Source organism: Fusarium phalaenopsidis, assembly GCF_050370095.1.
Source record: "Fusarium phalaenopsidis strain FUZ10S chromosome Unknown contig_32288, whole genome shotgun sequence".
Taxonomy (NCBI): domain Eukaryota; kingdom Fungi; phylum Ascomycota; class Sordariomycetes; order Hypocreales; family Nectriaceae; genus Fusarium; species Fusarium phalaenopsidis.
The window spans coordinates 141,657-155,398 of NW_028145412.1; the positions used below are offsets into that span (position 1 = coordinate 141,657).

The 13,742-nt window shown below is 52.3% G+C and overlaps 3 protein-coding genes across 3 annotated transcripts; 2 read left to right on the top strand and 1 right to left on the bottom strand.

Moving 5' to 3' along the window:
• Window positions 1–3,991: 3,991 nt before the first annotated feature.
• On the top strand, window positions 3,992–5,663 carry LRP88_03596 (uncharacterized protein; the record flags this gene model as incomplete). Its single annotated transcript, XM_083240210.1, has 2 exons — window positions 3,992–5,572; window positions 5,631–5,663. The coding sequence occupies 2 exons, from the start codon at window positions 3,992–3,994 to the stop codon at window positions 5,661–5,663; spliced, it is 1,614 nt and encodes a 537-aa protein (XP_083103500.1).
• Window positions 5,664–7,313: 1,650 nt separating this feature from the next.
• On the top strand, window positions 7,314–7,628 carry LRP88_03597 (uncharacterized protein; the record flags this gene model as incomplete). The annotated part of the gene is made up of 1 exon (XM_083240211.1): window positions 7,314–7,628. One exon carries the CDS (start codon window positions 7,314–7,316, stop codon window positions 7,626–7,628), a length of 315 nt encoding a protein of 104 aa, XP_083103501.1.
• Window positions 7,629–8,111: 483 nt separating this feature from the next.
• LRP88_03598 (uncharacterized protein) lies at window positions 8,112–11,429 on the bottom strand (the record flags this gene model as incomplete). Its single annotated transcript, XM_083240212.1, has 2 exons — window positions 8,112–8,297; window positions 8,451–11,429. The coding sequence occupies 2 exons, from the start codon at window positions 11,427–11,429 to the stop codon at window positions 8,112–8,114; spliced, it is 3,165 nt and encodes a 1,054-aa protein (XP_083103502.1).
• Between the last annotated feature and the right edge of the window lie 2,313 nt (window positions 11,430–13,742).

Below are 13,742 nucleotides of genomic sequence, written 5' to 3' on the forward strand. Positions count from 1 at the left end.
GCGGTTTCTTCTCAAAGCAATGCCGTGATGGGGCGCAAACGGGGTAAAAGTTGATTGCTATTTTCTCTCTTTTTGGTTTCATCCAGCCGGTGGAGGTTACATGAGCAAGGGGATGCTCTGGCCTCAGATACACCGTGATCTACTGAAAGGGGATCCTTCCATAGCTGAGATGGGATACTACGGTGACATTCAAATCCTTTGGCTTTACCTTGACCACATTTGAGTGAAACAAGTCGTAGATAATAAGAACTTCCCATAAGGAGAGATAATACTCTGAAAGTTTTCTACATGCTATTTTCTACATCTTATAACGTCGTCGTAGGCATCTTTAGTAACACATGAGCCAATACCTGGTGGTGAATACTCCCATGGACATCGCAACCTTACCAACCAAACCAGCTGACCAGCTCGACACCCCTTGAGACTACGGGACTACGAGCACAGGCTCTTTGAGCAACTTGAGGAGCTTGTTGCAACAGTTTGTACCCTTCCCCTCCGTGGCGCGAGCTTGGGGTTCCTCTTGCGGGTTTGGCAAGGTAGTTGGGGATAGATGTATGGGAGTTGTGGTTCATCTTTCATTTCTTCTGAGCTTGACCCGGCTCAGAGAGTAATATTAACAAGGTGGCTAGGCCTTGAGCCAAGTCCCCTTAGTTGCTCGAGGTTCCCATCCTTGCTGTATCTTGATTGATGGTTCCTCTATTGATCAGTTGCAATACGACAGCGCCCTTTGTAGTCACACCACTACTCCAGTATTCTCAGCAAGTCCTCTAGTTCTTGGTCGATACGGATCTCAACATAGGAGACATTGGCTATCCCCTCTAGCTCGGCAACACGCCTCGATGGAACGGTAAGAGGAGTGGGCACTGTAGATGCCGGCGTTGTTTTGTATGCCAATAACCTAAGAGTTGTTGCTCAAGTCTTTTCGGAGTGTTGCGTGTCTCTCTTCCGCCATACACAAAGCGACAACCGACTACCTCGCCACGACAAGTGTTTTCACTGCGAATGATTGGTCTAGCCGGAGCGGACAGAAAACAATCTAGGGAGACATAGAGTCAATGAACGAGCTGCAAGGTAAATGAAAAGGCCATGATTTCACATTGGCGCTAGACGTCTCATTGGCAACCTTGGCGCTCACTGAACTCATAGAGGAGTTTCAAGCTACGATGGCACAAAGCTTTATCACACTATTCCTGATGATTATAAAGGCTACGGAGAACTCCAGAAGATGCTTCAGTCATTTGATCGGAGGGATTCTTGCTGCGATGCGCTATGTCTCATTGTGTTGATGTGGTATTGGGGGTTGGTCGAAGTATGTAAAGTGTGATCCTTTTGTCTCTAGGTCACTGCTACTTTTGTGAAGAAAAGGAATAGTTGGCAGCCATTTGACGCTGAAAATGAAACAATGAACTGAACATCATGCTCAAGAGACATCTCAAGGATGACAAGTGTAGGCAGGACGTAACAAAGGCCTACTAATGGCTGTGAATGGCCCAGCCTCATACATAGGTGGACGCTGTGTAAAAGCCGCTCAGACTGGGATCCATCACTTTGTTGCCTAGGTATGGGTTGGGATTATAGCAAGCGCGATGTGACTCAGAGCAGCATTTGAGATGAGACTGGTCCCTGAATCCTGTAGTGATGGGAGAGTGTCAGCTAACATTATGGCATCTGCCCGGTTGAGTCGCTGAAGGTCGATGCAATTTACATTGTAGCTTGGCTTTTTACACAAATTGGTTCTGGTATGTATGTTGGACGTCAAACATCCTGTGAATAGCTGGCTCTGAGTCTGAGAGGTTGACACATCAACCTGGCGAGTATAAATACGTACACATAGAGCACCTGCTCAAGCCAACGTGGACGCCATACACTTTACTATCATACACCTGAGAAACTCGCAACACAAACTTCAACGCGTATTGACCTTCAACCCCCCCTCATCACTACTCTCTGAAAGGAGCACCATGTGCACGTTCTACAGCACGGGCTATATGTGCCGGGCCTGCGGCTCGTGCGTCCGGCTCGAAACCTCTGAGGAGGCCTGCGCGTACAGCACGAGCAAGAATGAGAGCCTGCGTGAAAAGTGCATGCCTAGAACTGATCACAAACGAGTCAAGGTGCCTGAGGACCAGTGCGAGAACTGCCGGGCCAAAAGGAAGAACCCAAAACGTGAGCTGACAGATCCTTGAGGTTGGACTTGAAGTTGACAAAGGGAAATTATAGTGTAGGTTTTTATGCAAAGCTAATCTAGGTTGGAATATTTCGCGACCCTACCTATTGTGACTGTCTCGGCGTTGTGGTGGAAGAAGGGAGTCTTTGTTCAAGGGCGCTGTCACAAGGGATCCACGAAGCGACGCGCATCAAGATGTCGTGGCTAGAGTCGTGGCTCATGACAGCTGATGGAATTGAGTTTACTCCAATGGACGTTTCTGACACGAGAAAAGCGCGGCAGACATAAAAAGAATGGGCTGTATCACGCAGCAAAAGACACATGAATGGCTGAGAGTTGAGACGGTTGGTGAAGAAGATGCAGCAAGGTTCCAGGGATGTTCTTTGATCTCTGGCATTAGCACAATGCAAGGTCAGGGGTTGACAATTGATCTTGGAAGGTGACAATAGTTATTGACATGAGCCAACAGACACTACAATAGGCTTTTTCCAACTTGAGAGGCGTTGCATTGACTCGATGGTGGCTTATTGTAGTCGTGACGTGCTGACGCGCCTCGACCAATATTCCTTGGCTGCCATGTATCGGCGATGAGACTCTTGCCAAGTGGCACTGCAACATGCATAGAAAAACTAGGCAGCTCTGCAACAGGAGAAACCCACTCTTTGTCCATCTTCCGAAAAACGAATCGGGAAAAGGGAAATGCGCCCAGCCAGACACAATTTGGCGGACAAGGGATTGGGCCTGCAAAAACGCGATGTTGGAATTTCGGTTGCGGTGGAGACATCACATCGGCGGGGGAACGTGTAGAGGAGGTTGGATTCTTGGGTTTGCTTTCAGGCTAAGAAGACGAGGGATTTCTATGGAATTTGTGCAGAGTTTTCTTTTTTCATGTCCAAAGAAGAAGCAAAGCATCTTGAAGGTATCATACTTCTAAAAGAGAATTAATATCTAAATCAATGCTGCTCATCAATCCTTCATCTGTCACCAAACCTGTCAGGCAAGGGATCCTAGACATGGCTGCTCGCTAAAGTGGTCCACGCTACAGCGCGTTCCAGCGGACGTCATCCCTTATCGATAGCGGGGACCACTTAACGCGGCGCGTAAAGCACCTGCTGCAACCCCTTTGCCCGCATTTGCACATCTTCGCTATAATTATCCCTCCTCAGCGGTCACAGCCCACTAAGTTACAGGGCATCATCCACTGTAACTCGGCACCGCGACCGCTGCACAACGGGGCTTGCACAAAAAAACGCCAACACGACCCGGACCTCTCAACGCGGCCACGCTACGCCCGCGTTCTTGGCCGCGTCCCTGGCTCGCTCGTGGTTTAAAGAGCCAAAGCGGGCAGCCTCTTTAAATACCTCCACCACCACCAAAAAACGCCCTCCCTCACACAAAAAGGTCATTCACTCACACCATTTCCACCACCAACCTTCTCTCTCACTTCTTTAGACTGGGCCTCGACTTCTGGCCTCGACATCATCCTTCTTTAAGAACCCGACCGTGTACGAGACCGCTTTTTTTTGTTCGTCGTCGTCGTCTGCTCCTCCAACACCACCCTTACCGCTACTACTCCTACGTCTTCGCGTGTCGGCTGGGAAGATCAAGAACAACTACGAAAAAGAAACTCGAACAAGGAAAAGAAAAGGAAGAAACGTTTCTTGGGTGCAGAAAAGGAACCAGGTTGAGTCTCGACTCAACGCGTGTTTCTGGTCCTCTCCCATTCGCGCATCTGGACGCGATCCAGTCCTCGACCCTCGACTTTTGTCGATACTCTCTACAACAACGAATAAACCGATACAAAAATCGGTTCAAACTCTACAAATGGATTCTCTCGCTTCTTCACCGCGAAAGGGCTCGTCAGCTGAGCCCACGCTTCCCGTCATGAAGCCCATCACCCTCGCCGGCTCCAAGCGCCCAGCTCCGACTCTCCTCCCGCCCTTCGAGCCGCTCTCTTCGTCTCCCAACCTTCCGCGACCCGTCAAGAGACAAAACATCGGCCCCGTGTCTGGCCGTCCTTCTTCTCGCGCTCACCTCAAGTACCCGACTCCCGTGCCGACGTCGAGCACCGGTATCCTCTCGAGTTCCCCGCCCCAGCGTTCCTCGGCTGGTACCGAGCGGGCCCCGCTCTCTGCCGTCCCCGCCGTCGAACTGTCCGAGAATGGCGAGACGCTCATCATGGGCCGATCCTCCAACTCGTCGCATTTCCAGCTCTCGGCCAACCGCCTCGTGTCCCGCGTCCACGTCAAGGCCCGCTTCATCGCCGCCCCGAGCCCCCTCGAGCCCAGCAAGATTGAGATCATTTGCAATGGCTGGAACGGCCTCAAGCTCCACTGTCAGAGTCGCACCTGGGAGCTGTACAAGGGTGACAGCTTCACGAGCGAGACTGAGGGTTCCGAGATTATGGTTGATGTTCAAGATGCTCGTGTTCTCATTCAATGGCCCAAGCGTGCCGTTGACAACCTCTCCGACACCACCTGGGACGATTCTCCTCCCCAGATCCGCCCCAATGCCATTCTTCAGTCTTCTCCTCCTCGACGTACCGGCCGTATTGCCTCTCCCGAGAGCCCTACTCCCGTGACCCTGTCAAGCTCCCGCCGCCTCCAGGCTCTGCTCCCCGGACACCGAGACCACGGCATTGACATTTACGAGGACGATGAGCCTGAGCTGCCTGAACCCAAGCGGGAGCCCGAGCCTGAAGTTGAGCACATGGATGTTAACGTCAGCATGAACACCGAGGTGACTGCCAGCTTCAGCAGCGTGCAAAGTGTCGAGCAGCACAGCGATGCTGAAGACCAGGACCCTGATGAGGAGAACGACCCCATCGTGCACTCCTTCGGTCCCTTTGGCGCCGACATTTCTTGCCGGTTGGCTTCGATCTCTACAAAGTCTCCCAAGATCTTCAAGGGTGCCAAGCGAGCGTCCAACCCCCTCCACAGCGCCATTGCCGCCGACCTCTTTGCTCCTCGCCAGATCCCCGCGCCTCCTCGCTCTCCCCGGAAGCAGCCCCAGCCTCAGCCCGAGTCTCCTCTTTCTTCGCCTCCTCGTGTGTCTACACCTACTCCTGAACCCACCAAGATGTCGTATGAGTCCAACCCCATCGTTGCCAACCACGTCATCAACCAACTCGCCTACTCCCGTCTGTCCTCGACTCCTCTGTCGACCATCATGCAGCACCTCCCCACCGAGGAGAAGAAGGGTCTGGACAAGTCTGACCTCCGCGACGTGATCGAGAGCACTCCCTGCATCGGCATCATCAAGCGACAGGGCAAGGACGCAGCCGGAAAGCCCCTCGAGAGCGAGTATTACTACGTCCCCGAGCAGGACGACGATGAGCAGCGCCGAGCGGCTGTTGTCGATGGCCTTCGAAAGCCCAGTCTCCGCGCTTGTCGCAAGCAGCACAAGGTTTGTTTTCCCCTACATGATCTTCCGATGTGGCTTCGAGGCTTACACTATATAACAGCAATACTACTGGAAGCGTCCCAAGACCCCCTGAACAATTTCCTATTACTCGTACATACTCGTTTCCAGCTTGGGAGATGAGAAGCATCACACAACGATATCACAACGAATCAAGGCGGCGGATGTGTCTTTTTTGCTTTATACCCACTCTTCAGTCGAGTTTCCTTTTCATTGTTCATATTTTAGATTCACGACCTCTCCCGATATCGAACCCCCCTCTCTCGACATGTGCATAGCCAAGGCGTCATGTTTTTCTTTTCTTGTCTGAGTTGTCATTTTTTGCAAGCCTTGTTGCATTAGGGATGGGGAGTTGAAAGGGTGAAAAAAGGGTCAAGCTGTGTGTTATTATAACGAAAGGGGGGAACTTGAGAAACATGAGGTCCCACGGATATAGAGGGTTCGGGAGGTGCCTTTTTTTTATTTTATTTCAAGGCATATGGTAACGACTGGGACAGAGGAAAGGAAAGGAAATGGTTGGCGTGGAAGGGTTGATATCCATGTCTGGTAGGGAGGGCATACTTGTATGAGTTGAAGCACACAATGGAATTCTGTGATAATCAATGTTTTGTGCCATATGTGATATGTATGTATCATGTCGTGTTAGTTACTAGAACTAAGGCGTAGGTTCACGAGGCGCGTCCCGTCCGCGCTTCGTGATGGTGGGTGGAATGATACGGCGCGTCACGACGAGGCCAGCCAATTGATGCTTCAGCCAGTCACGGTCGAGAACACCACTTGCACTCATGATTTGATAAGTCAAGATGTGCTATACACAATTCCATTGGTCTGATTACCTGCAGGACTCAAGAGGCGAATAATTGCACATCTCGAGATGCAATTGGGTTTTCCGGTTTCGTCGGTAGCTGACGGCAAGTGAAAATCCGTAGATCCCCCATCATTGACCGAGGCAAAACCAGCAGATCCGATATTCGGAGCACACGATCCTCACGCAATGGGGACTTGGTCATCGCAAACTCTCTTTTTCCCCAGGATCATCAGAGCAAGCACTTCATGCATCACGCAACGGGCCAGACGCCTCATGCATCACCGGAACAGCTGGAAGCAGAAACGGGAGAGGTACTCACCCGGGTCGAGGAAAAAACGGGACACCAGTGTAAACCTGTTAGCTAATTCTCCCTAAAGATGGTAATAAGATTAATAAAAAAAGACTTTAAAGTATTACCTTTGTTATGATATATCTCTTAGTTCTTTTATTGTATTTTATCTAAATTTATCCGTGATGATTATGAGGAGTTAAGTAACTCTCTTCGCATTCTGGTGTCTGGTTTATTTCTTGACCCCCTTAGTACAGTGCACCAAAGCCTCGAACCCTTCGCATCAGACCACCATCATGCTCCCGGACTTGCCACCACCGCCAATCATTGAGCACGCGGGGTTGGTGAGCTGAACGAACTAGCCTGTTCTCGGCTCATGGATGCGTGACGATTCCCGAGGGATTGGGGATATATTATGGAAGGACCCTTGATTTTGAGGATGCAAGTCATACACACACAAACACAATCTATTCCTGCCTTTGAGTAAAGAAAGGTAAGTACGGGAGTGCAACATTGTTGAGCAAGACACTGACGTCGATGGCTTTAGACACCATCATATCATACCTACCTACTTATACAAACCATCCCTTCAACACCATCCTCCCTACAAGCAAACAACCACATTCACAATGTCTCGACAACCAACCGCAATCGACACATCAACCGAGTCCCCAACATCCCCAACCCAGAGTGAGACGAACCACCACCTCCACTCCTCAATAATCATGGCTAACCTGTCCTTCCTCGTCGAAGCTCCCGTGTCTCCATCCGCCCAGGCTGGCGCCGACCGCTGCATGCGCCACACCAACAGCTGGACCCCGGACTTTGGTCCCGTCCAGCGCCGTCAGAGCTGGAGCGCAGAGGATCAGAAGCATCAGCTGCACATGGCCAAGATTAATCATGTAGCTACTGGTCCAGGCTTCTCGGAGGGACAGGGTGCATGATTTTTACGAGAGTAACAAGATTGAACACATCGGAGTAAAAAAAGAGACTGTACAACAATGGGTCAATAGTGGATCATTAATGTCAAGATTGGGAAAACGGTTGGGTTAACGTCAACGCCAGGAAAGGCGACAGACACTTGTACACTACATCACAAAACAAACTCAGAATGAAGCAAAGAGTACTCAGTTTGATTTAGGCGAATGGCTTCCTATTCATGGCTTCCTAGTGCCATAAAAGCAATGTGCCGAGGTATCTTGACTCCCAAGCTCCATGTCATCGTCAATGATGTGCCCTAACGCGATACTCCCATATGCTCGTTGACAAACCGACAAAAGAAAGAATAGTCGTCAACTTGATCCAATCTGTCCTTCACTGTCCAGTCCAAACTCCAAACCATAATCAATGCTTCCTGCGTATCTCATAAGTGGGTGCTGATACCAAAACGCCTCAAAACAATAACCATCAATCATGTTCTCCAATGCCTACTGGCGTCGTGTTCTCGACTTCTCGGGGTCCAGCCCTTTGGTACTCATGTACTCGGCCGATACTGCCAGAGCATATGCCGTTCCTGCAAGCCCTGCCGTTCCCAGAACGAGCTTGCGGCCAAGTCTTCTCTTCTTGCGTTGCTTCGTCGGCATCTCCTTTCGTTGTTTGGTCGCCATAAATTCCTTCCAAGCCAGTTCATCCTCAGGGTCTACCCTCCATCCATATGGCGGAGCCGGTTTATCCATGTGTTCAAAGGGCGTATCGTAGTTGACAAATCCGGTAGGGCTTGCAAAGTTTCCAGTCGCAGGCTTGCCCATCATGTCGATCGGGTTCACTCGTGCGGTATTGATGCGTTCCGTCACCTCTACTCCGTTCTGTGCAGTGCCTGGTCCCATCTTGCGAAAGATCAGTACATCGCCACTGCCCGAAACGACCTCGTATCCTTGGCTCTGGAGAGGATTGAAGTGAGGGAGAAACTTGGCGGGGTTTGACAGCTGGAGAAGCACTTCCGAGAGAGCCATTGGCGAGTCCTCGTCGCGTGGTGCCGAGGTAGCTTCTGCCACGTTCATTGTCTGCGACGTTGGGTCGTAGGCGAGTATCTTGTATGAGACAGTCTCTGGCTTCTTTGATGTGTAATGCTTCTCCGTAATAGGCATCGTTGACTTTCCGCACTCTTCTGAAAAGCTTGTCTGCAGACCCTGGGGTTCATGTGAATAGGCATCCTTCGTAATCTTGTCTCCATACCGGTCCAAAGCAGGCTGTAGTTTCGTCAATTCGGCCGGAGAGGTTTCGTCCATAGATTGAGCCTCTGCACTGTCAATGTCAACACTCGATGTCACTCCTTCAACATCCGTCCCCCCAGCTGTGTTCTTAGGGAGGAGTGTCGACTTAGACGCCGAATTCTCGGTTCCCCATGATGCCGCGAACTCCTCTGGAAAGTCCCGAGTGTAGTTTCCCGTCAGGTTCTGACGTTTTGGCGTGTCAGCAGATTTCCCATCCTCTGCTGCGGTTTCCACAACGATCGGTTGATCTTTGGTCTCGGCCGATTTCTGCTCTTGGCTGCTCTCATGGGCTCTACGCAAGGTTGCAGCCCGGATCTGCTCAGCATTCCGAGAGTCGACAATATCGATACTAGTTTCCGTAAAGTCGGAAAAAAACCTGTTCCTCTCGCGCTGATAAGTAACTGGTGGTCCATCCGTGACATCTTGAGAACCTGCCTTGGAATCGAACTCTCGGAGGCCGCGGGCGACTTCATCCAGAGGAATAGAGATCTTGCCGTTGGGCTCGTTGTGGCCAAACGCTTTGTATCTGTGAAGGTCCTGGTAGACCTTGGAGGCTTCCTCAGGGTGGGCAGGGTAAGCCTGGGCCTGAGAGACAAAGCCAGCAGGCTTGTAGCCGTCAAGATCCGTGTAGCTCTTGGTAAGCTGCTCAGGGTGGACGTGCTCAAACTTGGCGGGCTCCTCATAGCCGGCAGAGGGATACTCGGACACATCTTGGTACTGCTTGGATGCTTGCTCAGGATGCGTGCGCTCCGTTTCAGGTCCGTCGTTGTCATAAACCGAGTACTTGTGTAGGTCGGCGTACTGCTTTGATGCTTCCTCAGGGTGCACCCGTGGGATAGTCGCGTCACCGTTCTCGAAGTGACGATAGCCAGTCAAGTCCTTGTATGCCTTTGAGGCCTCTTCAGGGTGGATACGCGCCACGCGAGGGGACAAATCGCGAGCGGCGTATTGACGAGTGTCTTTGTACTGCTTGGACTTCTCCTCTGGGGTCAATTGACGCAGACCGTTCGGCTCGTTCCATTGGACAGCGCCGTACAGGTGCAGATCATCGTAGTTCTTGGATTGCTCCTCTGGTGTGAGCTTCCGGAGGCCATCCGGCTCATTCCAGCGGACAGGTCCGTACTGACCGAGGTCTTTGTACTTGCGGGCAAAGTTCTCGACCGGAGCATCCACTTTGGGGGCGAGGGGCTTTCCACGTGGGGTGGCATCCATCTGAGATTCCTCGTGGGCCTTGAGGGTGGCCTTGCTGACTTCGAAGGGGGCGGCATAAGCGTCAAGGTCCTTGTACTGCTTGGACTTCTCCTCCGGCGTCAATTGTCGCAGACCATCAGGCTCGTTCCAAGTGACAGCCTCGTACAAACCCAGGTCTCCGTAGTTCTTGGAAGCTTCCTCAGGGGTGGGCTCCCGCAGGCCATCAGGTTCATTCCAGTAAACGGCGCCATACATGTGGAGATCGTCATAGTTCTTAGACAGTTCCTCATCAGTCTGTTTGCGCAATCCGTCTGGCTCGTTCCAGTGAACCGGCTTGTACTTGTCCAGGTCATCGTAATTCTTGGACTGCTCTTCTGGGGTTAATTCCCGTTGAGTGAAGGGATCATCAAGCTTGGCCGAAGAATATTTGTGGAGGTCGTCGTACTCCTTGGAATCTTCCTCGGGGGTCGGGTTTCGGAGACCATCGGGCTCGTTCCAGCGAACAGGACCATAGTTATCAAGATCCTCGTATGCAGACGACTCATCCTTGATGGGTGTCTCGTCAATCACGGGCTCATACTTGTCCAAGTCGTTGTACTTTGGCTCTTGAGCAGGCTTGCCGGTGTCTTTGCCATCCTTGATCGGGCCATACTTGTCCAAATCCTCATACTTGGGAGCAGAGTCCGCCTCTGCCGTGATGTCAACAAAGTCGGTAGGCTTGTAGCCCTCCAAGTCTTCATATCGAGCAGCAGGTCCAGTCATGGATGACTTGGGCTTCCGGCGGTTGGTGATGGGATCAATGAAGGTGGCGTCTTCATTTTCCGTAGTGGCTTTCAAAACGTCGGCTGGTGTCGTCTTCTTTGTGCCCTGTGGGCGACTGAAGTGATGTGTACCAGTAAGGGTGGTCTTGCGGATGTTGGCCTTGTTATCGCCTCGGATCAAGTGATCGATTGCACTTCGTTCCACATCCTCGATGTTCATGCCGGGTCGGATACCTGAAAGATCGTCTGACCAGGACTTGACCTGGTCCATGTTGGCGTACTTGCTCGAGTCAGCATGGCGACCAAAGCTAGCCATTGCCTTCTTGATAGCATCCTTGGCGTTGTTCTCCCAGGAGAGATTGCGGTTCAAGGATTCCATGTACCGATAACGGAACCTGCCATGATGCCGACGGTTTTGTTGAGTTTGAGGTGCTGATGACCAGGAGCCAAAGCAAAACTCGCGGCTTTGACAGGCACACCTTGACTGTAGCGAAGCGGTAGATGTGAGAACGTTGGAACCGACAGCGCGGGTCTGGAGTAGTCTCGCACTAGGCGAGGTGCGTGAAGCCGTCAACAGCATTGTGTGGGGACGAGGGGAGTGTAAGAGGTGGGGAGTCTAGTTCCCGGGGTCAGCGTTGAAAGCAACAAGCCGGGCTCAAGTCTAATCAAAGCGCCAGGCGTCGCAGAAGAGCGAAGCATCAAGAAATGAATAGACTGAGTATTAAACGTACAACGGAAACGAGGAACTGATCAGCGATCAACCAAGCAAGCACCCGAGCCAGAAACCCGGAGCTGCCACTAAGAAGACGAGCTGACGGCGCACAGGACACACAGCGGCTGAATCAACCGGCCTTCGGCAGCTGAGAGTGAAGCACGGCAGGGCCTCACAAATTGAGTTGTTTGCGGGTGTAAGTGGTGGTGAAGGTCAATAGAGTGAGACAGAGAATAATGAGAGCGGGATGAGGAGAGAAGAAAGACGCGACCAAGGATGAGGGGAAAGCCAGGGACCTTAAAAGATAACGAAGACGGCACAAGCAAGAGTGACGACTTGCAACGGGGCCTGTTTGGTCCTGAGGTTCAACAAGAGACCGGGGCAAGTGAGGGACCAAGTGGGGACCCTGGGGAGTTGGGGGGAGGGTACAGGGAAGGAGCCACTCGGGCGGATGGTTGAAGGAAACGCCGGAACAGCAGAAGGTATTCGCGAGGCTATTGTGCAGTGGAATCGGGCGTTTACATGTGAATAAAGGGAAGAGATAACAAACGAGACTTGCACTTTATTTTAATAAAGTGTTCACTCTTATCGGCCTTCATTTGGCCGTGTAAACGCCCAGTCTCACTCATCTATCTGCTTAAGTTGCTCCGCGTTTTTCTTCCCACCTGCGGGAAATGGGGAGGAGCTGGAGGGGCGGCTTTGGCTCTTGGTGACGCTGTGACGCTGTGACACGGCGGAGGCCATGATGCTTTTCCGGGGACCAGTCTCTCGCTTGCGCCGCATGGAGACGCCAAACCAAAGCAAGGAAAACCCTTCAAGAGGCCAACAACTCCCTGACGACGAGGCGTGGCGGAAGCGACGGGACTCTGACCAAGCGACAAGACTCCCAAAACAGCCTGCGAGCAGAGGTTCAGTGGTTACAGCCAATGCTGCAACCAGCTGCAACTCGCTGCAAAGGCTCCAAAGGCGTCTCCGGCTGCATGAGCCCACATCCGACCCCCTGGCAATCCAAGCCCCCCGGGGTGACTCTCTTTGCGGGGAAGACGGCATCGCCTAATGGGGCAAGTTGAAACTGTCCCGCCCCGCCGACTTCACAAGCTGAACCTGGGACTTCCCAGCCGCTGACGTCTGCCCCACAAGCCAGAACCCCTGTGAAGCGGCAATCCGCTGCGAGGGTGATGATGAGGATATCCGCACACACACTCGCTGCAAGCTGCGACGCCTTCTGTGGGATCTCATGGCATGCCTCGGCATAGCTCCCCGAGAACCAACTGCGCCAATCACAGCCATCAGCGACCTGTTTTCCCTTCTGTTTCCACTTCTCACATCCTCAGGATGACCCAATTCAGCGTCAATGAGCAACCATCGTGAGCACCGAAAGAGGAAATTCCGCTGGGTGTCGAGGCGGGCGGCTCGCGGAGGCGGGGGTGCCTGGTCCGGGAACTTGTCTGCTTATCAGGAGGGCTTGTCTTTGTCCAGGGGCAAATCTTGCATGTCTCTGATTAGGCTCCCAACCGCAACCGATCTCGTCTGGACGGACGGAAGCAGAATTATGACGAGACGCCATTGCCGGCACAAATCATGAGAGCAATGGAGAAACCCGGGTGGAGTTACTAGAGGACGAGATCCGGGGATAGCTTGACGAAAAATCCCCGTGGAGAGATCAGGCCAAACGGAGTCGAGAGAGGCGCACGAAACGACTGATGCCACGAAGGGGCCCAGAACAACTCTATCAATCTGACAGACCTTGACAGTGGCCGTCTTCGTTTGGCTGGTGGTTAATTGCACCGGCCCATGCTGATCAAACAGCCGAATCCTACCTAGAATTCATCCGCCCAATCACGCGCCAGTTGTCTGGAACGAAAGGGATGGCTGCCACGGTCGCCCTCACACGCTCACTCGCAGCGGCGATCTGATGCAAGTTGTCATGGCCATGATGCTCTCGGTGACTCTGAGCTGATCATGTGCTCGACTGGATGAAGCAAGGACGCGTCTGATGTGTCTGTTGCTTTCTTTTTTGTCATTGAGCCTTTGTGAAGCGACAGAAGCCATAAGCGTCTTTCCCCCGTGCCTCAACTCGATGTCAATCCCTCCAACAACTCCGCGCCTTGCGGGCGACGAGTCATCTCCTGGATCCTGGAATCGCTAGCGTCTTCGCCCTGTGCTGTAACTCGATGCTTT